The sequence below is a fragment of the Oncorhynchus nerka genome, linkage group LG9a, assembly GCF_034236695.1.
Source record: "Oncorhynchus nerka isolate Pitt River linkage group LG9a, Oner_Uvic_2.0, whole genome shotgun sequence".
NCBI classification, from domain to species: domain Eukaryota; kingdom Metazoa; phylum Chordata; class Actinopteri; order Salmoniformes; family Salmonidae; genus Oncorhynchus; species Oncorhynchus nerka.
Window position 1 is genome coordinate 60,026,787 of NC_088404.1, and position 27,610 is coordinate 60,054,396.

The window sequence follows — 27,610 nt, forward strand, 5'->3', positions numbered from 1 at the left end:
GTTAACAATATTCTAAAATGCCCTGCATTAAACGAATGACACCATAATGCAAGGGTTAGAGCTATGCGGGATCCTACACTAAACCCTAAACTAGGGGCATCAAACTCATTCCATGGAGAGGCCAAGTGTCTGCTTGTTTTTGTTTTTTCATTTCAATTAAGCTGTAGACACCCAGGTGAGGGGAGTTCCTTACTAATTAGTTACCATAATTAATCAATAAAGTATAATGGAGGAAAGAAAACCCTCAGACACTCGGCCCTTGTGGAATGAATTTGACACGTGCCCTAAACCTTAATCACTACCCGTATCCTAACCTTAACCTTAACCATGAACAGAAACCTTACATAACCCTAACCTTTTGAAATGACCACTTCAATGGGTTAGGGACGTCCCAAGTACCCCTGTTTGCATTGACCACAATGCAAGCGACACTCGGATGAATTTAATCGGTTGCCGGTAGTGACGTTATTCCACTTCCAGAGAGGACTTCTGCATTGTTTTGATTCTGAGATCCCCATCGCCAGCTAATTTCTGGATTTTTAACCAAAAAGAATAAGTTACAGGTTAGTGTACTCCATTGTGAACAAATGATTAAATAAAGTGAAAAACACAGACCTGTTTCACTATTGTCGGAAAAACCAAAACCCTTTTAACCAGCTAAGTAGCGAGCTAGCTAAGATGCATGCTAGCTAACGTTAAAATAGAATTAGGACATGTAACGTTATATCTTCCCAGAAGGAACTTCAGCTGTGGTAAGTCAGATAAGATAAAATATATAACTAGTAAAGTATAGTTACCTAGCTACCTGCCTTGCAGTCCAGAGACTAGTCAGCTAGCTAGTGCTTGGCAAGCTATTAAACATATTGTCTAGTCAGACCATTACTTACCAGAGACCTCAAACGTTCAGCCTGCTGCACAGACCCTATGGACGATCTAGTCTAGACCAGTGGTTACAGCAAAAAACTCCAATAAACTCAGTCCTGCTTTAAACTTACTCTTGAAACTTGTAATGGTGAAATGCACAAGGTGCAATTTCGAAATTGGGTAGTGAATGTTAGTCATTGCATACCTTATAACTTGTCAGAAATGTCCAGATCAACTAGCCCATGTCAGCCAATAGATATTATTGTACATTTTGTCACTCAAATATCACATGAATGCACATTAGACTTTGCAAAATGTATAGAATTGCATGAAAAGTTGCTTTAATGGTGAAAACAATGTTGCACCCCATGGCAAAAGGTGTGGAATTGCAGGAAATAAACTTTAAACCTGCAAACAGTTTGGGAACTGCCTGGTTAAATTGTGCTTAGGAGCATTTTTTAAAATCTCTAAATGGTTCAACTAGTGAGAAAAATGTGATTATTTACAATATCTGTGGTTTTGCTTTATTTACTGTCGTCCTAAATGAAGATATGGCAATGTATATTATTCTACTTACCATGATGTGGACGGTATGTTACTATAACACAAGCTGATGCTTGAACACATCAAATTGGGAGGAATTACACATCCTTTTTACCTCAGATTGGTGATGTTAGTAAACAAGTTTATAGTCAACATGATGACAAAATCAATTGCTTAAAGGGACATTTCATTTTTTTGCATTTTAGACCTAATTTTCCACTGACTTTCAGTGTTGAAGCAGCATCCAGACAGTTGATTTGGTCAGACTTCCATTCCTGAGATTTCTTTGGCTGGCTTAGTTGCTTGCATATGGTGGTAGTGGCCAGACTCACCCCAAAAAATGTGCTTCAAAACGTCCCACAAGAAACTCTACAGCCAACTCATGTCTTTGTGGGCTATACCCACATCAATATCAAAATACCTGATTGTTTCCACTATTACGAGCATAAATGTGTATAACTCCCGACTTTTTAGTTCCTGTTTTGCACTTGTCTTACAACTCATTTCTACGTCACTACTACATCCGCACACTGTTAGTCTCGCTTGGCCACACCTTCAAATTCCACGAGCCTGGTTTTGAGGTTGGCGCAGGGCAGACATGGCTTTCAAGCGCTACACCATCCAAAATGATTAAATCAAAGCATGTCTAAGTCAGACAGCGGCGAGCCTGAAGAGGATGCATACTTTGCAGAACCATAATTTATATGAGCCAGAATATGCTGACGAAGAGCATTGACAGATAGAAGCCGAGACAGCACTGGGGGAAATGGCAACAAGTGATCTGGCAGACCAGCAATAGCACCCAGAAAGAGAGTCACATTGACACAAAGACACTTATGGTGTCGGGAACAGCACAAGTCTGTGTGACAGATCATACATATTTCCCAGCCCGTATCAACCCAGGAGTCATTGAAAGGTTGTTCCTAAGATCAACTGGGGAAACAGGGACCACATCCAGCAGGACCAAAGAGGCAGCTGTCCATATAGTAAGTTAACATTTTAAATTGAAGTTATCAATCATGTACAGTATAGAGATACATTTCAATATATTATGGGTCCTATAATGATCCCATATTGATCTTTTCCCATTCCATAGTCAATATTGTGATGGAATGGGCACTCAAGGGAGAAGCCTGGAAAAGGTAACGGACGAGTAAAGCTGTCCTGCGTCGCTGAGGCAATCTGTAGAAAGTATCCTTCACCTTCAGGAGTTGGATTTAAGCAGTCTGAGGACACACATCGGGTTCTCTGAACCACTTGATTCTCAAGAATGTATAAAGACTGAACACGTAATGATACCAAGTTTTATTACACATCTATGGCTATAACCATGTAAGTATAAGGTGTATAACTGCCTATGAGTATGTGAACAACCGTTACTTGTTCTTCAACATGTTCCCAAATAAAGCTTGTTTTTATGACACACAAACATGTTCCCAAATAAAGACAACACTGCAAGTATGTGTTGTAGACAATCAATTTGTAATGAAGGTAATAAAAGTAAACACTCATACATACAACTAATAGAAAAATACACTTTTGAATGAGTAAATGAACATATAAACATGTTATACACTACTACTTTAGCAATCCATCTACCTATGTACCTTCTTCGACATCTAGGCGATCTGTATCCTTATCCCTATTATAGCTAGTGAAATGAGGCTCGTTTGCCTTATTCATATTTCTGTATGTATAGCCACGCGATCCGTTGACAAGCGAGAGATGACACCTACTCCGGAGTGTCAGTCTTGTTGCTCACGTGAGCAGAACAACATACTTCAGCTGAAGTAGCTAGTCCGTTTTCTTCAAAATCATAATTGCGAATGTTAGCAGAAAGAAACAAATCGCATTTTTCGACAGGCCCCCCAAAAACATAAAACGTTTTGAAGCGTGTATTTGGGTGAGTCTGGGCACTACCACTATATGGCTCGTGCAAGCAACTAAGCCAGCCAAAGAAATCTCAGCAATGGATCATTCCAAAACAACTGTCTTGAGGATGCTTTAACACTAAAAGTAAGTGGGAAATTAGGTCTAAAATGCTAAAAGCATGAATATCCCTTTTAAAACAGATCAATATATTTGGTTTTGTACTGTTGATTTTGTCATTAGCGCTGAGGGTCGCAGGACTTAGAACGCAGGAATCAATTTCTTTCTCAAATGGAACGGATAATTCGGGGCGGTTTCTCTATGAAGGTCGCTGACCACACACCAATACATGGATTTGAAAGTCAAACTATCAAACAGTGGCTTCAGAAAGTATTCACACCCCTTGACATTTTCCACATTTTGTTGTTACAGCCAGAATAAAAAATCTAAAAAGTTAAAATGTCTAAAACAATTCCACTTTTACAAATTAATTTTAAAAAATATACTGAAATGTCTTGAGTCCATAAGTATTCAACCCCTTTGTTATGGCAAGCCTAAATAAGTTCAGGAGTCAAAATGTGCATAACTCCTCTCTGTACCCCACACAGAAAATTATGTAAGTTCCCTCAGTCGAGCAGTGAATTTCAACCACAAAGACGAGGGAGGTTTTCCAATGCCTCGCAAAGAAGGACACCTATCGGTAGATGGGAAATAAATATAAGCGGACATTGAATATCCTGTTGAGCATGGTAAAGTTATTAATTACACTTTGGATGGTGTATCAATACACCCAGTCACTACAAAGATACAGGCATCCTTCCTAACTCAGTTGACAGAGAGGAAGGAAACCGCTCAAGGGTTTCACCATGAGCCCAATAGTGACTTTCAAACATTTAGAGTTTAATGGCTGTGATAGAAGAAAACTGAGGATTGATCAACAACATTGTAGTTACTCCACAACACTAACCTAATTGACAGAGTGAAAAGTAAGCCTGTAAAGAATAAAACTATTCCAAAACATGCTTCCTGTTTGCAACAAGGCACGAAAGTAAAATGGCAAAAAATGTGGCAAAGCAATACATTTCTTGTCTTGAATAAAGTGTTTATGTTTGGAGCAAATCCAATCCAACACATTACTGACTACCACTCTCCATATGTTGAAGCATAGTGGTGGCTGCATCATGTTATGGGTATGCTTGTAATCATTAAGGACTGGGTCATTTTTCAGGATAAAACAATGTATGGAATGTAGCTAAGCACAGGCAAAATCCTAGAGGAAAACCAATCTGCTTTCCACGAGACACTGGGAGATTAATTCACCTTTCAGCAGGACAATAACCGAAAACACAAGGCCAAATATACACTGGAGTTGCTTACCAAGAAGTCAGTGAATGTTCCTGAGTGGCTGAGTTACCGTTTTGACTTAACAAATCATCTTAAATCTATAGCAAGACTTGAAAATGGTTCTCTAACAATGATCAACAACCAAGTTTGACCGAGCTTGAAGAATTTTGAAAAATATAATGAGCAAATGTTGCACAATCCAGTTGTGGAAAGGTCTTAGACTCACCCAGAAAGACTCACAGCTGTAATCGCTGCCAAAGGTGCTTCTACAAAGTATTGACTCTGGTGTGTGAATAATTATGTAAATTAGATTTTCTGTATTTAATTTTCAATCAACTTGCACAAAAAAATCTAGACATGTTTTCACTTTGTCGTCATGGGGCATTGTGTGTAGACGGGTGAGGAAAAAACATATTTAGTCCATTTTGAATTCTGGCTGTAAAAACAAAATGTAGGAGTAGGAATACTTTCTGAATGCACTGTAAATAGCAGCCAACTGTTGTCACTGTTGATATCCTATGGCGGGTCGTGATTCGTTGAAGTTAACTAAGAGAAAAAGTTGTTTGTTCCATTTTCCGTGAAGGTAACCTCCCGAAATCAACATCCACCATTACAAAATATATACTGAACAAAAATATAAATGCAACATCAATTTCAAAGATTTTGAGTTACAGTTCATATAAGGAAATCAGTCAATTGAAATGAATACATTAGGCCCTAATCTATGGATTTCGCATGACTGGGAATACAGATGTGCATCCTTCAAAAAAAAGGTATGGGTGTTGATCAGAAAACCAGTCAGTATCTGTGTGACCACCATTTGCCTCATTCAGCGCAACACAAGTCCTTCGTACATAGTTGATCAGGCTGTTGATTGTGACCTGCGGAATGTTGTCCCACTCCTCTTCAATTGTTGTGCGAAGTTGCTGGATATTGGCGGGAACTGGAACACGCTGTCATACATGTCGATCCAGAGCATCCCAAACATGTTCAATGGGTGACATGTCTGGTGACTGTGCAGGCCATGGAAGAACTGGGACATTTTCAGCTTCCAGGAATTGTGTACAGATCCTTGTCACATGGGGCTGTGTCTTATCATGCTGAAGCATTAAGTGATTGCAGCAGATTAATTGTGCATTCAAGTTGCCATCGATAAAATGCAATTGTGGCCATAGCCTGCCATTGACATCAGCAAACCGCTCGCGCACATTATGTCATACACGTGGTTTGCGGTTGTGAGGCCGGTTGGACATACTGGCAAATTCTCTAAAACAAAGTTGGGAGATGGCTTATGGTAGAGAAATGAACATTCAATTATCTGGCAACAACTCGGGTGGACATTCCTGCAGTCAGCATGCCAATTGCATGCTCCCTCAACTTGAGACATCTGGCATTGTGTTGTGTGAGAACTGTACATTTTAGTGGCTTTTTATTGTCTCAAGCACAAGGTGCACCTGTGTAATGATCATGCTGCTTAATCAGCATGAATGGATGTGAATGGATAATCTTGGCAAAGGGATGCAAACATTTGTGCTCAGAATTTGAGAGAAATAAGTACAATTTCTGTGATCTTTTATTTCAGCTCATGAAACATGGGCCCAACACTTTACATGTTGCGTTTATATTTTTGTTCAGTGTACATTCAAGGACGAGCACATTTTTACATTGTTGGGTTGCTTTAAAACTCTGGCCCTGGGAACCCAAAGGGGTCCCCCGACCTCCACCCAACCCCAATGAAAGTATTGATGGGTGCCGAGGGCACCAAGACCTAGAAGCACAACAGAGGTATACGGACAGGTATGGTAACAGATTTTATTAGCAGGATCAAGCCATCCACACACAATGGATGTATATCAAATAAAGAACAGAAGGTCTGGCCCTTCTAGAAGGTCTATAAAGGTTCCCCATGTGGAATGAAATGCATCATTTTTAAAGTACAACATATCGACCGTGCAATGGAGGGTGGACGTTTTACCACTCAAGAACTATACATCTCTTGGCGAGGATATTAGAGAAAGCAAGTGCATCCTAAACTAGTTTGCACTCCATTAAGTCAGTAGATTCAATTATTGCGCATCAATGAGCGTCTGCGTCGCAGAGGGCTAAAATAGAAGTAATTCCTATTTCTGATGCAGATTGAGCTGAAAGTCCTGCCTCTCCCATCTCCTCATTGGTTTATAGAAGCAGGTACCCACGTACCATCTCCTCATTGGTTATACCCACGTGGGAGATTGAAAGACGAACTGTTTTGCCGGTAGTCGTGGTAATACTATGAAAGTTTAGATGCCAATCACAATATAAGTTCAAAGATGAAAAAGCCTGGAAGGAGGAGAGATATTTAGAAACGATTTGGTTGGCCGTTTTATGTGTGAATTAATTGTCGGAGTAGAGGACCTAGTGCATTTCGGGTAAAATAACAACTCAATGTTTATATCCCAGGACAAATTAGCTAGCAAGTGCAAGCTAACTAGCTAAATTGCCATACATGTTTAATGCTTTTCGACCTGTCCCCAAATTAATATAATTGGTTCAGAGTTTTTGATATTTTAACCTGCGTGTCGTGATCACGTTTGGTGTGGGGGGACAAAATACATTTATGCACGATGGCGCACGCGCGAAGCCGGTTTGGGTTCCGTAGGTGAGAAGCCTGACGACTGAGACGGGGTTGAGAATGTTATGAAGCCTACTTCATGAGCTGTAACCGAAAAACAACTGGCATTTGGAAAGTTTTAGGTGAGGGAGACTGTATGGTGGCACAAATATTATTAGCATTGTTAAGTATCTTGGTAGCTGGATCGAATTCTCCTTTATCTAGCCAGAGAAATGTTGAGCAACATTAGCCAACATATCTGATCAAATAATTGAGTTTATGGTGTGAAAATTTGCTTGCTAATAAAGTCAGACAGCTAATGTTAGCTAGCTAACGTTACACCAGATGAGCTAACTTTAAAAACATAACCAAAATCGCTATAGTATTAACTGGTATACGACTCCTTGTCGTTCCTCAAGTTATGACGCATTAGTTGCTTACTGGACCCTGGCAATATGTGTGAAATGTTAACTAGCTGACAAATTAACCACTATCTGTTAACTAATGTTTTCCGTCTACAGTATGTGGTTAATTTTCAGAATTAGGTGAAAAATGAGGCGTTGCTTGTTAACAAGTGGATTCAGGGATCAAGTGTAGCTGGAGCTGGGCCTGGTTATAGAGGTGAAAGGAACACCACACACTTTCCCTCTTTCTCACTGCTGCTGGCACATTGTAGAACAGATGTCCACAGGCAGAAAGTGTACAATGTAATAATGTGCAGTGTAGGCCAAATATATTGTTTTTGTTGTGTTGAACTTGACAGTAACACGTGTGAGTGGGGGGATGATACTTTCTTTTCTTTTTTACTCAATGAACGTTATTTTTGCACACATGTAGCCATCGGGAACTTAATCAATGTCTATACTGGCCACTATAATAGAATGCATGTTTGTTTTATTCTGTTTCTCCTTTAAGAGTATTTTTTTCCCAAGTGCAATAGATGTGTGTGTTTTATTATAAAGGCTGTCATGGTAACTGTAATATTAGTGTCATTTTTTTCTCAAGACTTGAGTGTCATTTGCAGTAAAATCTAGGCAACAAATAACATTGGATTGCTTTCTTTACATAATTTAGGTTCACATTAAGTATGTTGGACACTAGTATGGGTATTCGGACACAGCCAGTAACTTATAATGTAATGTATCTATCGTTTACAAATTAGCTATGACATAGCCAATGAATATATAGCACAACTTTAGATTTCACCTCAAAATCAAATGGTTGGAAGTGAGCTTCGTTTCTGCTCCCGCTTCGTCCATGCAGTGCGCCTCGTAAGTGATTCCTCGTTATGAAATGATGAAAAACCCAGCAGCGTTGCAGTTCTTGACACACTCAAACCGGTGTGCCTGCACCTACTACCATACCCCTTTCAAATGCACTTAAATCTTTTGTCTAGCCCATTCAAAAATCTCTCTTTAACATGTCTCCTCCCCATCATCTACACTGATTTGAACTGTTTTTAACAGGTGACATCTTTAAGGGATCATAGCGTTCACTTGGTCAGTCCATGTCATTGAAAGAGCAGGTGTGCCTAATGTTTTGTACAATCGGTGTATACTGATTGTTAAAGCAAAACTATTGTAGATGCCAAACCTGAACAATCTAAAATTAAATATATTGTAAGCCCTGTTCACCAGGAAGGCTATAGCCAGATGAGTTGTCTCCGATTGCTTACTTTTATTCCGGTAAAACATTTTCAACAGCGCATAGATAAAAAATAACCTAGCAAATGACATAGGTTGTCACTCAACTAAGAAAGCCTAATATCCATCAAGCCATTTTAGCATTTGACTGCTGAAGGTGCCACACAGATGTGAAAGATCCGGAACAGGCTGCCTACCTTGTGTTGGTCAGCATGTGAAGCTGGGCACAGTGCTCAGTTTGGCCAGGCTACTGATATTGACTGGGGTTGTTCAGAATGCAAAATTACTTGTAGATCAATGACTGTCAACACAGTTACATTAATTTTTAAAATTTTATTTCACCTTTATTTAACCAGGTACGGTGCCTTGCGAAAGTATTCGGCCCCCTTGAACTTTGCGACCTTTTGCCACATTTCAGGCTTCAAACATAAAGATATAAAACTGTACTTTTTTGTGAAGAATCAACAACAAGTGGGACACAATCATGAAGTGGAACGACATTTATTGGATATTTCAAACTTTTTTAACAAATCAAAAACTGAAAAATTGGGCGTGCGAAATTATTCAGCCCCCTTAAGTTAATACTTTGTAGCGCCACCTTTTGCTGCGATTACAGCTGTAAGTCGCTTGGGGTATGTCTCTATCAGTTTTGCACATGGTGCTTTTTTGTAGTTCGTTTGAGTCATTGGCAGCAGAGAACTGGAAGGAGAGGCGGCCAAAGAAAGAATTGGTTTTGGGGGTGACCAGAGAGATATACCTGCTGGAGCCCATGCTACAGGTGGGTGATGCTATGGTGACCAGCGAGCTGAGATAAGGGGGGACTTTACCTAGCAGGGTCTTGTAGATGACATGGAGCCAGTGGGTTTGGCGACGAGTATGAAGCGAGGGCCAGCCAACGAGAGCGTACAGGTTGCAATGGTGGGTAGTATATGGGGCTTTGGTAACAAAACGGATTGCACTGTGATAGACTGCATCCAATTTGTTGAGTAGGGTATTGGAGGCGATTTTGTAAATAACATCGCCGAAGTCAAGGATTGGTAGAATGGTCAGTTTTACAAGGGTATGTTTGGCAGCATGAGTGAAGGATGCTTTGTTGCGAAATAGGAAGCCAATTCTAGATTTAACTTTGGATTGGAGATGTTTAATGTGGGTCTGGAAGGAGAGTTTACCATCTAACCAGACACCTAGGTATTTGTAGTTGTCCACGTATTCTAAGTCAGCCGTCCAGAGTAGTGATGTTGGACTGGCGGGCAGGTGCATGCAGCGATCGGTTGAAGAGCATGCATTTAGTTTTACTTGTATTTAAGAGCAGTTGGAGGCCACGGAAGGAGAGTTGTATGGCATTTAAGCTTGCATGGAGGGTTGTTAACACAGTGTCCAAAGAAGGGCCAGAAGTATACAGAATGGTGTCGTCTGCGTAGAGGTGGATCAGAGACTCACCGGCAGCAAGAGCAACATCATTGATGTATACAGAGAAGAGAGTCGGTCCAAGAATTGAACCCTGTGGCACCCCCATAGAGACTGCCAGAGATCCGGACAGCAGACCCTCCGATTTGACACACTGAACTCTATCAGAGAAGTAGTTGGTGAACCAGGCGAGGCAATCATTTGAGAAACCAAGGCTGTCGAGTCTACCGATGAGGATGTGGTGATTCACAGAGTCGAAAGCCTTGGCCAGATCAATGAATACGGCTGCAGAGTAATGTTTCTTATTGATGGCGGTTAAGATATCGTTTAGGACCTTGAGCGTGGCTGAGGTGCACCCATGACCAGCTCTGAAACCAGATTGCATAGCAGAGAAGGTATGGTGAGATTCGAAATGGTCGGTAATCTGTTTGTTGACTTGGCTTTCGTAGACCTTAGAAAGGCAGGGTAGGATAGATATAGGTCTGTAGCAGTTTGGGTCTAAGAGTGTCCCCCCCTTTGAAGAGGGGGATGACCACAGCTGCTTTCCAATATTTGAGAATCTCAGACGACACAAAAGAGAGGTTGAACAGGCTAGTAATAGGTGTGGCAACAATTTCGGCAGATAATTTTTAGAAAGAAAGGGTCCAGATTGTGCAGCTCTTTCAGAACATCAGCTGACTGGATTTGGGAGAAGGAGAAATGGGGAAGGCTTGGGCGAGTTGCTGTGGGGGCTGCAGTGCTGTTGACCGGGTAGGGGTAGCCAGGTGGAAAGCATGGCCAGCCGTAGAAAAATGCTTATTGAAATTCTTAATTATAGTGGATTTATCAGTGGTGACAGTGTTTCCTATCTTCAGTGCAGTGGGCAGCTGGGAGGAGGTCTTATTCTCCATGGACTTTACAGTGTCCCAGAACTTTTTTGAGTTAGTGTTGCAGGAAGCAAATTTCTGCTTGAAAAAGCTAGCCTTGGCTTTTCCAACTGCCTGTGTATAATGGTTTCTAGCTTCCCTGAACAGCTGCATATCACGGGGACTGTTCGATGCTAATGCGGAACGCCATAGGATGTTTTTGTGTTGGTTAAGGGCAGTCAGGTCTGGGGAGAACCAAGGGCTATATCTGTTCCTGGTTCTAAATTTCTTGAATGGGGCATGCTTATTTAAGATGGTTAGGAAGGCATTTAAAAAAAAAAAACAGGCATCCTCTACTGACGGGATGAGATCAATATCCTTCCAGGATACCCCAGGCCAGGTCGATTAGAAAGGCCTGCTCGCTGAAGTGTTTCAGGGAGCCTTTGACAGTGATGAGTGGAGGTCATTTGACCGCTGACCCATTACGGATGCAGGCAATGAGGCAGTGATCACTGAGATTTTGTTTGAAGACAGCAGAGGTGTATTTAGAGGGCAAGTTGGTTAGGATGATATCTATGAGGGTGCTTGTGTTTAAGGCTTTTGGGAGGTACCTGGTAGGTTCATTGATAATTTGTGTGAGATTGAGGGCATCAAGCTTAGATTGTTGGATGGCTGGGGTGTTAAGCATGTTCCAGTTTAGGTCGCCTAGCAGCACGAGCTCTGAAGATCGATGGGGGGCAATCAGTTCACATATGGTGTCCAGAGCACAGCTGGGGGCAGAGGGTGGTCTATAGCATGCTGCAACGGTGAGAGACTTGTTTGTAGAGAGGTTGGTTTTTAAAAGTAGAAGTTCAAATTGTTTGGGTACAGACCTGGATAGTAGGACAGAACTCTGCAGGCTATCTTTGCAGTAGATTGCAGCAGTTCTATCTTGTCTAAAAATATTGTAGTTTGGGATGAAAATTTCAGAATTTTTGGTGGTCTTCCTAAGCCAGGATTCAGACACAGCTAGAACATCCGGGTTGGCAGAGTGTGCTAAAGCAGTGAATAAAACAAACTTAGGGAGGAGGCTTCTAATGTTAACATGCATGAAACCAAGGCTATTACGGTTACAGAAGTCATCAAAAGAGAGCGCCTGGGGAATAGGAGTGGAGCTAGGCACTGCAGAGCCTGGATTCACCTCTACATCGCCAGAGGAACAGAGGAGGAGTAGGATAAGGGTACGGCTAAAAGCAATAAGAATTGGTCGTCTAGAACGTCTGGAACAGAGTGTAAAAGGGGGTTTCTGGGGGCGATAAAATAGCTTCAAGGTATAATGTACAGACAAAGGTATGGTAGGATGTGAATACAGTGGAGGTAAACCGAGGTATTGAGTGATGATGAGAGAGATATTGTCTCTAGAAACATAATTGAAACTAGGAGATGTCACCGCATGTGTGGGTGGTGGAACTAATAGGTTGGATAAGGTATAGTGAGCAGGACTAGAGGCTTTACAGTGAAACAAGCCAATAAACACTAACCAGAACAGCAATGGACAAGGCATATTGACATTAAAGAGAGGCATGCTTAGTCGAGTGATCAAAAGGGTCCAGTGAGTAGTGAGGTTGGTTGGGGTCACGGCGATTCAGACAGCTAGCCGGGCCATCGGTAGCAAGCTAGCATAGGATGGAGGTCTGTTTTTAGCCACCTCGTGCGTTTCCGTCGGTAGGATTAGTGGGGTTCCGTGTGGTAGAGGGGATCAATCCAATTCGCAAAATAAACAATAGATATACCGTAATTTCCGGACTATAAGCCGCTACTTTATTCCCACACTTTGAACCTCGCGGTTTATACAATGACGCGGCTAATTTATGAATTTTTCCCGCTTTCACAAGATTAATGCCGCCAAAAAACTGAGCACCGTCACATAAATGTGACGTAAATCGAGCGCGCTCAAACTTCCCATCATTCTGATTACCGTATTTGATTTGATTTGATTTGGTAGTAATTTTGTCACCCTCATCATGGCAAAGACACGGAGAAATGCATATGATGCAGCTTTCAAGTTGAAGGCGATCGAGGAAATAGACCTGCTGCATGGGAGCTTGGCCTTAATGAGTCGATTATAAGACTTTGTAAACAGCAGCGTGAGGAACTGACTCAGTGCAAAAAGACAACAAACCTTTCAGAGGGAAGAAAAGCAGATGGCCCAAAGTATTTGCAGCCTCTCGACATCAGTGTAAATCGTGCATTTAAGGTGGCGCTCCGTGTTCAGTGGGAGGCTTGGATGACAAGTGGGGAGAAATCCTTCACTAAAACGGGCCGCATGCGAAGAGCAACTTATGGTCAAGTCTGCCAGTGGGTCCTGACAAGCGTGGAGCAAAAAATCCACTATCATCAACGGGTTTTGAAAGGCTGGACTGCTGCGTGTTGAAGGGGCAGCATGAGCTCAGCGGGGTATTTGTCTCCGGATGAAAGTGACGAGAGCCACAATGAAAACGATCCAACATCGGATGAAGCAATTCTGAGGCTATTCAACTCCGACACCGAAGGAGATGACTTCAGTGGTTTCAGTGCACAGGAGGAGGAAGATAGTGACCAATGACTTTACTGGTAGGCTACTGTTTAATTTTTGTTACAAGCCGTGTTTCATTAAAGCCTATTTATTTTAATTACAAGCCGTGTTTCGTTTAAAGGCTGTGTAAAGTTCATTTGTTTCAATTTACCGGTAGGCACCTGCGGCTTATAGACATGTGCGGCTTATTTATGTACAAAATACATATTTTTTAATAATTCAGTGGGTGCGGTTTATATTCGGGTGCGCTTAATAGTCCAGCAATTACGGTAGTTATAGAGGCCCAAGAAAAAAAAGAAAAAAAATTGTCCGATTAGGTCTATTCAGATAGCAGCCGATAAGACAGCTAACGATTAGCGGACCGCAGATGGGCATTCAGGTAACGTTGCGACGGAGGAGCCAGCCGGATAACTCCCTCGGGCAGAAAATGTCGGTAGTCCAGTTGTGAAGGCCCGGTGGGGCTCCGCGTTGGCAGTAAAACGGGTCCGGATAGGTGATTGTAACCCAGGAGTGACTGATGGAACTCTTCAGCTGGCTAGCTCCGGAATAATTGATGTTTGCTCCGGAATCAATGTAAGCCGATAGTCACACGGATATAGCAGCTAGCTAGCTAGCTGCGAGATCTAGGTATAAATGTCCAGAGTTAGCGGTTGAAATCCGGGGCCATGGAGAGAAAAATAGGTCCGGCATGTTCCGGTCCGAGCCGTGCCGTACAAAACTGGCGATAGATTTTCGAGTTAAAGGATAGCTGATGACCACAAACCGTGGTTATCTGAATACTAACGATTAGCCAGTAAAGAAGCTAACTAGCTTCTGATTAGCTTCTGGCTATCTTCTGGATTAGCTTAGCTTCTGGCTAGTTTCTATGGAGGATTACAGATTTGAGGTAAATAATATATTTTTTTTATATATATAAATTGGTGAGGTGGGTTGCAGGAGAGTATTTTGAAGATGAGTTTATGGAAAATAAAAAAATATATATAAAAAGGTATGCGAAGAAAGTTGTAAATATACGGGACACGACAAGACGAGGACAAAAGACGTCTGACTGCTATGCCATCTTGGAGATGTGATGCTTAGTTCCACACTGAAGGAGAGAACACATCAGTTGTCACAAAATATTAGGTATTTCTGGAAGTTAGAAATAAAGTAATATGAGCAAATGTAATTTTTGAATCGGTGATTCGTATTGTTTGAATTGATTTTCTGACCGATGCATGCTACATTTGGATCGGTTTGGAGTCCGCGGACCGATGCAGTCACATCTTGAATCGGGAACCGATGCGAATTGGTGAATCATTACATTCCTACGTTTCTCTCAATTTGTGTTTAATGGTCTAGGCTGAAGTGGTTATCTAATGTGCTCATTTCTTTTTGTAGAACAGTCCAAACGATTGGAGTGAGAGTCAAGTGTTAAACGATATGGGCATGACATTACGGCATTCAGCATCCAGACAGCAAACATGGCATAGCAAACGTTGACACTGACTCAACTGGGACTCAATGTCAGTGTTTCACTATCAAAGAGCAAAGGAAGGAATCGTCACCTCTATTTCCAGTTTCGCTAACTTCCTGTTATAGGCTACAGCCTGAGCCAAAATAATGAACTTTCTTCTGTGAGAGCTCATTCAGGTGGAGCAATGATTCTCCACCATATTGCTTTTACCTGTCTTATATAGGAACATACAAGTAAATCACCTTGATGAAGGAAGGATGCATTGAAAAACATTTGAATTCTACAGTTAACTGCAAAAATAAAGAAAACACCAACATAAAGTGTCATAAAAGGGAATTGGGCTCCCGAGTGGCGCAGTGGTCTAAGATGCTGCATCTCAGTGCAAGAGGCGTCACTGTAGTCTCTGGTTCAAATCCATGCTGCATCACATCGGCCGTGATTGGGAGTCCCATAGGGCGGCGCAGAATTGGCCCAGCGTTGGTCGGGGTAGGCTGTCATTGTAAATAAGAATTTGTTCTTAACTGACTTGCCTGGTTAAATAAAGGTTATATTTTAAAAATAGCTACAATGAACCTTGGCATAGATTCTACAAGTATCTGGAGCTCTATTGGAGGGATGTGACACCAATATTCTAGAATAAATTCCATCATTTGGTGTTTTGTTGATGGTGGTGGAAATGGCTGTCACAGGCACTTTTGTCAAACTTCCTTAAATGTGACAAATTATGATGGAAACTGTTTTTTGAATAAATTATGATTGCTGAATAATTTCAAGGTACAAAATCTGTTTTTTCAACTATTAACATTTTCTTTGCAGGACAAGGATTGTCCTGACTTTCAAGAATGCCTGAATTGCTTCACTTTGCTTTTGTGGTTGGCTGGCTGGCAAGTTTCACCACAATTATTTCAGATCTACAGGAGTGTAAGTTTCACAAAGGCACAGACCGTGGCGATACGTTGGAACATGATAATTATTAGAATAGGGCAGATAATATAGTTAATTATTGCATTCTTCATATATTCATATATTTTTATGTACGTATTCGTATTCATTCCTTTACACTTGTGTGTGTATAAGCTAGTTGTTGTGAAATTGTTAGATTACTCGTTGGTTATTACTGCATTGTCGGAACTAGAAGCACAAGCATTTCGCTAACCCTTGCATTAACACCTGCTAACCGTGTGTATGTGACAAATAAATTTGATTTGGATTTTAATAATGTGCAATTTGTCTAAATGGGTAATCGAAACACTTCAACCACTACATTTTTATTCTACACTAGGTTTTAGAGAAAAAAAGTGTTTTTTTTGTTTCGTTTTTTTAGGTCTGACGTCATTACGTCCAGCTGTTTATGGACACGATAGTTCAATCGAAACGCACTCTTGCAGGCAAATGCTGCATCTATTTTCTATGCAAACTTTTCTAAATGTTGACACAAAATGACTGGACAAGTTAATGGAAACAACTACAGTGATCTCTTCTATCCACGGTAGCCAAAATAATGGGTAACTGGGCATTTTTATAGATGACCCTAAGCATGGTGCTTAATTAACTCAGAAACCACACCTGTGTGTAAGCACCTGCCTTCAATATACTTTGTATCCCTCATTTACTTAAGTTTTTCCTTTATATTGGCAGTTACCTGTATGTGTGTACTGTGATTTCCCTTGCAGTAGAGGGCACTAATGTTTCATTCCACTTTCCTCTGGGTAGAGTTTTCTTTCTTGACACACATTCTTGGTCTGTCTGGAGTTCTTTAGTAAACCAGACCAATAAGGGTCATTTAAACTGCAGCAATCAAGTAATTGTTTCATGCTTTTGCTTTCACTGTGTTTCTCCTAGGATTGTGTTCAGTAGCAATGGCAACAGTAGTGTTATGTTTGTAGATTTTTTTTTCTGTCTTTTTTTTTAAAGGACATTCTACTCCAAAATAAATTCAATTATGCTGACACCACCTGAAATAACTGATGAGCACCACAGAGCAAGCGCAAGCGGTGGCTCTGCTCGTGGCTCTCATTGCGCTTCTGCTCACTTTTTGAAGGTAGTTTTGGGAGTCATTGATAGGATATTTGAATTACAGGAAAGTCTGCAAGATTATACTTTTTTTGTAGCAGAAATGTTTACACTGTTATAAGGTGCTGTATGCACAATAGGAACTAATGTTGTTTGTTTCCACTGTAGGCTCGTTTCCTGGAGGCTGAGGCGATGGAAGAGCAGACAGGCTCACCTGGTAACACAGACAACAGCAGCCAGAGAAATGAAGAGGAGGTGAGACCATGTCATTTAAATAACCATTACACACTCAGGGCTGGTTTCCCGGACCCAGATTAAAAGCCTGGACTGTAAAACGTTCAATGTGTGTTAGAGAAGGGCCGGAACAAAAGCCACCACCCCTTGCCTAGAGTTAGCTTACCTGGAATCCAAACTGTTTCAACAGAGGATACACGTTTTGGATTCCAGAGCAAGCACCATTTAGGATAAGTGCTAACTTTAGCTGTGTTTGTTTTGCCACATCTCCCACCCCCTCTCCGCAGAAGCCCAGGCGCAGCAGCTGGACCAAGGGCCGTAAGAGGAAGAAGCCAGTGAAGGACAGCAACGCCCCCAAGGCACCGCTGACGGGCTATGTGCGCTTCATGAACGACCGGCGTGAGCAGCTGAGGGCCGAGCGGCCTGACGTGCCCTTCCCAGAGATCACCAGGATGCTGGGCAATGAGTGGAGCAAGCTGCCGCCGGAAGACAAGCAGGTTAGCCATGCAGCGACACAGGCCTGAAAGTGTTAAACCCCTAAGGTCTATGTCTGTGCCCCCACAGAATTCTAATTAGCATAATCAAAAAATCTCAATTAAAATCTGTCGGTTTATGCTAGAGATACTGTTTCAGTTTGTTTGCACTGGATGCGTCTCAATCCACCGCATCCGCCTATGTCGCACATAGTGACTGAGCGAGAGCAGTGTTTGTCAGACCATGAGACATCCTGAAAATCGGGATTCTCACAAAATCGTCAGTAGTGTCCAAACGGTTTGGTCTACAATATGACCCATCTGTGGAAAGGTGAGACTCTCACAAACACATAAATGTTGTTTTTCTCTCGGACCCCCACAGGCCTCACAAGACTCATCTGAAAGTCTCCCGGTACCAAAACAATGAATGGAAGTATATATGGAGACTGTTTAGTTCCAAAAATAAGGGGTTAAATACATGTATGAAAAAATATACATTTGGAGGGGGGAGGTGAAACTCTGTTGTTCCATGTAGTGAATCTGTTATTCAATGAGTTTGTATGGGCTAATAGTAGTAAGGCCAAATACACATTTATCAAAATATTTTTTAAGACCCTGTCTTTCAAAGATAATTTGTAAAAATCCAAATAACTTCACAGATCTTCATTGTAAAGGGTTTAAACACCGTTTCCCATGCAATTAATGAACATGCACCTGTGCAACGGTCATTAAGACACTAACAGCTTACAGACGGTAGGCAATTAAGGTCACAGTTATGAAAACTTATGACACTAAAGAGGCCCATCTACTGACTCTGAAAAACACCAAAAGAAAGATGCCCAGGGTCCCTGCTCATCTACGTGAACCAGCCTTACACGGAACCCAAACCGGCTGTGTGCGTGCGCCATCGTGCATAAATTTATTTTGTACACAAACGCGATCACGACACGCAGGTTAAAATATTAAAACAAACTCTGAACCAATGACATTCATATGGGGACAGGTCGAAAAGCATTAAACATGTATGGCAATTTAGCTAGTTAGCTTGCACTTGCTAGCTAATTTGTCTTATTTAGCTAGCTTGCTGTTGCCGGCTAATTTGTCCTGGGATATAAACATTGAGTTGTTATTTTAACTGAAATGCACTAGGTCCTCTACTCCGACAATTAATCCACACATAAAACGGCCAACCGAATCGTTTCTAGTCATCTCTCCTCCTTCCAGACTTTTTCATCTTTGAACTTATATGGTGATCGGCATCTACACTTTCATAGTATTACCACGACGACCGGCAAAACATTTAGTCTTTCAATCACCCACGTGGGTATAACCAATGAGGAGATGGTATGTGGGTACCTGCTTCTATAAACCAATGAGGAGATGGGAGAGGCAGGACTTTCAGCGTGATCTGCTTCAGAAATAGAAAGGAGTTATATTTTAGCCCATGGCAATGCAGACGCTCGTTGGCGCGCGCGAGCAGTATGGGTGAAATAATTGAATAACATGGATTTCAAAATGTATTTTGCGACGCTCGTGCACGCGACGTGTCCGTACTGAGACGCCTAAGACAGCGCTACAGGGAGACGGAATGGGCAGCTGATCATCCTCGCAGTGGCAGACCATGTGTAACAACACCTGCACAGGATCGGTACATCCGAACATCTCACATGTTGGACAGGTACAGGATGGCAACAACAACTGCCTGAGTTACACCAGGAATGCATAATCCCTCCATCAGTGCTCAGACTGTCCGCGGCTGAGAGAGGCTGGACTGAGGGCTTGTAGGCCTATTGTAAGGCAGGTCTTGTCGCGGTTTTGTCTCACCAAGGGTGATGGTGGGATTCGCGTTTATCATCTAAGGAATGAGCGTTACATCGAGGCCTGTACTCTGGAGCGGGATCGATTTGGAGGTGGAGGGTCCGTCATTGTCTGGGGCGGTGTGTCACAGCATCATCGGACTGAGCTTGTTGTCATTGCAGGTAATCTCAATGCTGTGTGTTAGAGGGAAGACATCCTCCTCCCTCATGTGGTACCCTTCCTGCAGGCTCATCCTGACATGACCCTGCAGCATGATAATGCCACCAGCCATACTGCTCGTTCTGTACGTGATTTCCTGCAAGACAGGAATATCAGTGTTCTGCCATGGCCAGCGAAGAGCACGGATCTCAATCCCATTGAGCACGTCTGGGACCTGTTGGATCGGAGGGTGAGGGCTAGGGCCATTCCCCCCCAGAAATGTCCGGGAACTTGCATGTGCCTTGGAGGAAGAGGGGGGTAACATCTCACAGCAAGAACTGGCAAATCTGGTGCAGTCCATGAGGAGGAGCTGCACTGCAGTACTTAATGCAGCTGGTGGCCACACCAGATACTGACTGTTACTTTTGATATTTATCCCCCCTTTGTTCAGGGATACATTATTCCATTTCTCTTAGTCGCATGTCTGTGGAACTTTTTTCAGTTTGTCTCAGTTGTTGAATCTTTTTAAGTTTTTTTTTTTTTTGCGGAGTTTTTATATATATATATACTTTGAGGGGTCTTCAATTTTGAAATGAAATAGCAAAATGATCCTTGTATGACCTTAAGCAGCCTTAAATGAACCATTCAAGAGAATACTTTTTGCTCATTATTGTGGATTGTTACTCCAAATACATTCTGTTGGTTTTGCCAGGAACATGCCAGGAACATTGATCTATTGTAAGGAAATATCCACCAGGACAGATTTTCCTCTACTACAACAATCCGGTCAGGTATATCCTGTTGATTGTATTTTTTGGGTGACTGATATTTTTGCATTTTGAAGGGGGATTGCTCATTTTAGTTTTTTGATTGACTTTGGGATTATTTTTGGATTGGATTCTGGACTTCCATATTGACATTGAGAATTTTGTTGGGATTCTATTTGGGATTTGGACCTTTATTTTGTGCCTATTTGTAAGAAAGTGAATTGTTTATTTGGATAGAAACTCATTTGATGAGAATATATGCTTATTTTGCTCACTTGATATAATTTTGTCTGTCTGTCTTGCTTTGGTTGCTCTCATATGAACACATTATTTATTTGAACTTTAATAATGTAGAATGGTTTTAGATCCAAGCCGATTGTTACACAGTTGATGGATAGTGTCACAATCACTTTAACTGGAAGAAACTGGTATTCCTCTCATTGTGCCCACTCTATGGAGTACAAGTCGCTCCAACATTTTACCACCCTCTGTCATCCCCCCCCCATATGCTTATTTGCAGCACAGCAATTTAGCTACAGCTGTCAATATTAATTCAAATTTTGAATCAATCAAAAAGGTTTTAAGGGGCTATGATTGATATCCTGTTTCTCTCTCCCTCTTCTCTGTGTGCAGCGCTACCTGGACGAGGCGGAGAGGGACAAGGAGCGCTACATGCGTGACCTGGAGAAGTACCAGAAGACGGAGGCATACAAGCACTTCACCCGGAAGGTGCAGGAGAAACAGAAGGTCAAGAGGCACCGGGGAGGTAAAACACCACCGAAAGAGTTGCGTCATGTTCGTTAGGGCATGCAACGGTTGATCCTATAACGCTCCTCTCAAGGGCTGCATCCCAGTCTTCCTTTTCTTTATAACCACTCATCAGAAAAAAGGCCTGTGCACCTTTGAAACTTGACAATGTTTGCCCCCACAGGCTCAGATGGGTTTGAAACATATTTCTCCCTACAGATCAGCTGTGTTGAAGGAAAATAGTTAGGTTCAACAGCCCAGACAAGCCTTTCAGCCTTATAAGTGTGCTTTCTGTTCAATATGATACATTGGCAAGCTGCTCTTTTGTTATGCCTTCAAATAAGACAGATGAGGAAAAGCATCCCATTGGAAACACTGGAGGTGTACAATACAACCTCGTTATCAGATACATTTATTTGATGGGATGGCTCCCATTACTAGTTTAACACGGCTCTTTGACTCATCCTCAATTAGTTCAAGATGTAGCAAAGGCACGCTGCGCAGAGGAAGTATGAATCATCTCCTGTCCCTTTTATTTATTTATTTTGTCTTTCCTTTCTCACAGATGGCGGGCACCAGGTAGCCAACGAATCTCTTCACGAGGTGAGTTGACCCTACCACACCCAATCCCTCCTATACGCTAAAGCAAACAAAGAGCTAAAAGTTCTCGTCTTGAAGAAAATCCAAATGGGTCCAGTCGATTGGCTCGAGGGCTGGAAACAGCAAGGTTGTTGCACTAGTCAAACCAGGGAATGGTTAATATGGAAATGGTCCCGTAGGGCTCAGTTGGTAGAGCGTGGAGCTTGCAACCCCAGGGTTGTAGGTGTCTGCTAAATGACTAACATGGAAATGGTCCCGTGTGGCTCAGTTGGTAGAGCGAGTGGCTTGCAAAGCCAGGGTTGTAGGTGTCTGCTAAATGACTAACATGGAAATGGTCCCGTGTAGCTCAGTTGGTAGAGCGAGTAGCTTGCAACGCCAGGGTTGTAGGTGTCTGCTAAATGACTAACATGGAAATGGTCCCGTAGGGCTCAGTCGGTAGAGCGTGGAGCTTGCAACGCCAGGGTTGTAGGTGTCTGCTAAATGACTAACATGGAAATGGTCCCGTGTGGCTCAGTCGGTAGGGCGTGGAGCTTGCAACGCCAGGGTTGTAGGTGTCTGCTAAATGACTAACATGGAAATGGTCCCATGTGGCTCAGTCGGTAGAGCGTGGTGCTTGCAACGCCAGGGTTGTAGGTGTCTGCTAAATGACTAACATGGAAATGGTCCCGTGTGGCTCAGTCGGTAGAGCGTGGAGCTTGCAACGCCAGGGTTGTAGGTGTCTGCTAAATGACTAACATGGAAATGGTCCCATGTGGCTCAGTAGGTAGAGCGTGGTGCTTGCAACGCTAGGGTTGTAGGTGTCTGCTAAATGACTAACATGGAAATGGTCCCATGTGGCTCAGTTGGTAGAGCGTGGTGCTTGCAACGCCAGGGTTGTAGGTGTCTGCTAAATGACTAACATGGAAATGGTCCCGTGTGGCTCAGTTGGTAGAGCGTGGTGCTTGCAACGCCAGGGTTGTAGGTGTCTGCTAAATGACTCACATGGAAATGGTCCCGTGTGGCTCAGTCGGTAGAGCGTGGAGCTTGCAACGCCAGGGTTGTAGGTGTCTGCTAAATGACTAACATGGAAATGGTCCCGTGTGGCTCAGTTGGTAGAGCGTGGAGCTTGCAACGCCAGGGTTGTAGGTGTCTGCTAAATGACTAACATGGAAATGGTCCCGTAGGGCTCAGTCGGTAGAGCGTGGTGCTTGCAACGCCAGGGTTGTAGGTGTCTGCTAAATGACTAACATGGAAATGCAGATTGAAAAGGTCTGTTCTGTAGTAATCGCTCCATTAGCATAAATCATAATGCTGCAGTCACAATTGATCACACATGAACAACTTAATGATTTGTTGTATGTTGGGCATTCTTATAAGGGCCTTGGCACAATATCCTCACCTAAGTACCCCAACTTCTCAAGGGTCTGGCCCCCTCTCGCTTCACATTAAGCGCTTACTGGAGCGGCACTAAAGCCGGATTAAACCTGCTTTGACACTCATTTATGTAGGGCTGCAAGCACATGGCTTCTGGTGAGTGTGTAATTCATTTTTATGGAGTTAAGCACTGTAATTGAAGGGTATGGCCTTTTCAAACACCAAGGTAACTTCTTAGCTGGAATTAGCCGTTCTGAAACGACACCAGCATTTCTTCCAGATTAGCATACTCATTAGGTGGGGCGTAAAGGCTTGTGAAGCAACATCCAGGACTGTAGGGTACAAACACAAGACAATGTTTTCAATTCATACTTATTGCTCTTATTTTAGCACTACATCTTATTCCCACTTTTTAAAAGAAAAATCCACTCCTAATGCATTGTAGTATGTGGTTGTTTAACTCCATAGTGTAATTAAATGACTAAAATGTTGTAACTAAGCGTCCCCTTTTTCCAGAGTTTCAATGCGCTATCCAGTGAGTGGCCAATCTCCACCTGCTGCCATCCCACTGCCCATACAAGATGAATGAGCACAGCCCAACACTCATTAGTCCACATCACAACAGCAAAGATCACTTTTATTACAAGGGACCACTGTGCCAGTCTAGCAATAGACACTAGTGTTCAGTCCAATGAGAAATTATTGTGGTTCAGGGAAATTAGTTTAGGGAAATGATTGGTGGCAACAGTGTTTAAACTGTTAGATTTTTACATCTTTTTATTTTATTTAGCAGGCTTCTTATCCAGAGCAACTTACGTTGCAGCCACCAAATGTTGGTGCGATGTATATGGTTGAACAGAGCTTCAAACCATTTCCTCCCCCTCTCAAACGTGTTCACTCAGTTTTACAAGCATCTCTCTCTCACCCACTCACTAATGTTTTTCTCCACCCCATCAGAAGGACACAGAAGGCAAGGAAAGATCTGTGTTCGACATTCCCATCTTCACAGAGGAGTTTCTCAACCACAGCAAAGGTACACAGCATTTTTGCTTTGCAATGTTTGTTTTACTCCAGTAACTTCCTGCGCAATACTAAATTGCTGTTGACTAGAGCACCCGTACTCATTCCCAAAATATCTGCCCTGCTTTAGGTAACAACACAATAGCAATTGAAAATACAGACGATTCAATGTAATTATTGATACTATTTACCCTCCCTGCTACCTCACATACCTTAACACCTGTTTCCTCATGACCCAGGCATTTGTCTGTCTTCGCCCACAGCACGGGAGGCGGAGATGCGTCAGCTGCGCAAGACCAACATGGAGTATGAGGAACGCAACGCGGCACTGCAGAAGCATGTGGAGAGCATGCGCGGCGCCGTGGAGCGCCTGGATGGCGACGTGAGGCAGGAGAGGGGACGCAACGGGCTGCTCCAGCAGCACCTGGAGACCCTGCGCCAGGCCCTGACCAGCAGCTTCTCCTCTGTGGCCCTTCCTGGTGAGACAGAGACACACACACACACACCCACACAGATACTCATCAACTGTATTGCATTCATGTGTGTCTATTTTGCATTGGCCCGGGGTGCTCCCTACTGTCCCCATCACACACGCTTCAGTACCTCAGCTCAAGGTCTTAAGGGATCACTACAGGGAAACAGCGGATATCTTTTGTTCATTACCATCACCCCTCACTTCAACGGCTACTTAAAACCGCAGAGGCCCCGTTTGAAAACTTCTGCCTCCTGTCACCTTTTGAGAACTAATTTTCTGTGATTATGCAAGTTCTCCTTGTTGATAAATTATTCAATATTTTAGAGGGATTATAACCAGGAGCCTGATTTGACATTTCCTCCTGTGTGAAATTTGCATAGATAATCTTCAGAGGGAAACACAAGTAAAAGCTCCTTGTTTTTATTCTTGTGCGTTTTGTAACCATGGGTCAGCCCTTAACATCCCTCCACCATTCCTTGGTTCTATGGGTTCTACACCTTGATATTGTAAACAGGGCAATATTCATTAGGCACTGAACAGACTGAAACATGGAGGGACTACCTGAATGTTTCCAAAAAGAAAATGCTCGTATTCCATTTCCATTGCAAAATGTTTTGCTACGATGTACCGTAGTTAAATAGGCCTGTATACATTCCCATGCTCAAGCTACCCTCTCGCCTGCAGTTAGTGGGGAGACCCCCACCCTGGACACCATCGACTCCTACATGAAAAAGCTCCATGGTATCATCCTGAGTAACCCGCAGGAGCACGACAACCTCATCGGCACCGTAAGAGAGGTGGTCAACCGGCTGGACAGGTAACTACCTAACTTTAGTTTTTTTAAAATATATATATATATATTTTACTTCTAATTGCATGGTGAAATTATGTTATCACAAAGAAGTTTACCTAACACTCTTTCCTATTGTTTTGAAAGAACTGTATAAATCCTAGTTAATTCCTTTTTCATACACACTACATGACCATGAGGACACCTGCTCTTCGAACATCTCATTCCAAAATCATGGGTATTAATATGGAGTAGGTCCCCCCTTTGTTGATATTATGGCCTCCACTTTCTGGGAATGCTTTCCACTAGATGTTGGAACATTGCTGCAGGAATTTTCCACAAGTATTAGTGAGGTCGGGCACTGATGTTGGGCGATTAGGCATGGCTTGCAGTCGGCGTTCTTTTTCATCCCAAAGGTGTTCGATGGGGTTGAGGTCAGGGCTCTGTGCAGGCCAGTCAAGTTCTTCCACACCGATCTCGACAAACCATTTCTGTATGGACCTCGCTTTGTGCACGGGGGAATTGTCATGCTGAAACAGGAAAGGGCCTTACCCAAACTGTTGCCACAAAGTTGGAAGCACAGAATTGTCTAGAATGTCATTGTATGCTGTAGTATTAAGATTTCCCTTCACTGGAACTAAGGGGCCTAGCCTGAACCATGAAAAACAACACCTGGCATCTGCCAAACCTATATTCATCCGATCGAATGCGATGGTGAAGCGTGATTCATCACTCCAGAGAACGCATTTACACTGTTCCAGAGTCCAATGGCGGTGAGCTTTACACCACTCCAGCCGACGCTTGGCATTGCGCATGGTGATCTTAAGCTTGTGCTTATTTCACGAACAGTTGATGTGCTGACGTTGCTTCCAGAAGAAGTTTGGAACTCGTGTTGCAACCGAGAACAGACGATTTATACACGCTTCAGCACTCTGCGGTCCCGTCCTGTGAGCTTGTTACCTACCACTTTGCGGTTGAGCCATTGTTGCTCCTAGACGTTTCCACAGCACTTACAGTTGACCGGGGAAGCTGTAGCAGGACAGAAATCTGATGAACTGACTTGTTGAAAAGGTGGCATACTATGATGGTGCCATGTTGAAAGTCACTGGGCTCTTCAGTAAGGCCATTCTACTGCCAATGTTTGTCTATGGAGATTGCATGGCTATGTGCTCAATTTTATACACCTGTCAGCAATGTTTGTGGATGAAATAACCGAATACACTAATTTACAGAGATGACCACATACCTTTGTATATATAGTGTACCTTCATCATGGGATATTCTCTTTGATCCTAAGCTTAGGATTTCCCCCAACATTGCCTGCAGTGAAACCAGACTGAGCTAGCCGCAATTGAACCATAGTCATAGGTTAATGACAGCCTGGGGCTAGGAAACCCATTTAAAAACTCTTAATATCTTTTGTGATTATTTTCTCTTTTGTAGGTAATTGGACTCAGCTGGACTATTTGACTGTTGTGGCCACAGGGATTGTGAGAATCCAAACGTCCTCCTACCACTTCATTGTCTGGTCCAGTTTAGGATTGCCACTGAGACGTTGATTTTAAAACACCTTTTATTAACTTTAGTGAAGTGAAAATGTGTTGGAAATATTTGTTTTTCTTTTTTATCTGTTGACGCTACCAGTGTAGTTAATCGTTTTATAGAAAATGCCGTCCTGGAGATGTCAGTTCAAAAATGACTTTGTACTGTAAGATTCCAAACTTCATGTGTCATTCAAGCCCCATTCCAAGCATAAATAACTTGACACTGTCAACGTAATGATGTGCTTATAGAAGTATTTGGTTGACATTTGAATTCACTTAAACCTGTATGTGTACTGTTCTTTTTTATTTGTCAAATATTTTTTAATGTCAAGATTTGAGTCTCTTCAAATGTTAGCTGATTTGAGAAATGCCACATTGTGTTTGTGTTGCATCACACATAAGCAGGGGTGGTTTGTATTCTATAGCAAAAGCTTTTGTTTAAAAAATTCTGTGCCAGTCCAAATTTCTTTTGATAGTTGTGGGAAAAGTAATCGTTTGTCTTCAATAAAATGCATTTACAGAA

At 42.4% G+C, this 27,610-nt stretch overlaps 1 protein-coding gene across 2 annotated transcripts; it reads left to right on the forward strand.

Annotated features, from left to right (window-relative positions):
• The first annotated feature begins 458 nt into the window (after nucleotides 1-458).
• Nucleotides 459-27,610, forward strand: hmg20a (high mobility group 20A). Of its 2 annotated transcripts, none has more exons than XM_029668781.2 (9): nucleotides 459-563; nucleotides 17,297-17,383; nucleotides 17,650-17,859; nucleotides 21,192-21,324; nucleotides 21,871-21,908; nucleotides 24,216-24,291; nucleotides 24,518-24,757; nucleotides 25,438-25,570; nucleotides 26,987-27,610. In XM_029668781.2, the coding sequence occupies exons 2-9, from the start codon at nucleotides 17,321-17,323 to the stop codon at nucleotides 26,988-26,990; spliced, it is 897 nt and encodes a 298-aa protein (XP_029524641.1). In that variant the 5' UTR covers nucleotides 459-563; nucleotides 17,297-17,320; the 3' UTR covers nucleotides 26,991-27,610. The 2 variants fall into 2 exon arrangements, with proteins under 2 accessions (XP_029524641.1, XP_029524642.1); XM_029668782.2 differs by having other exon boundaries at nucleotides 24,542-24,757.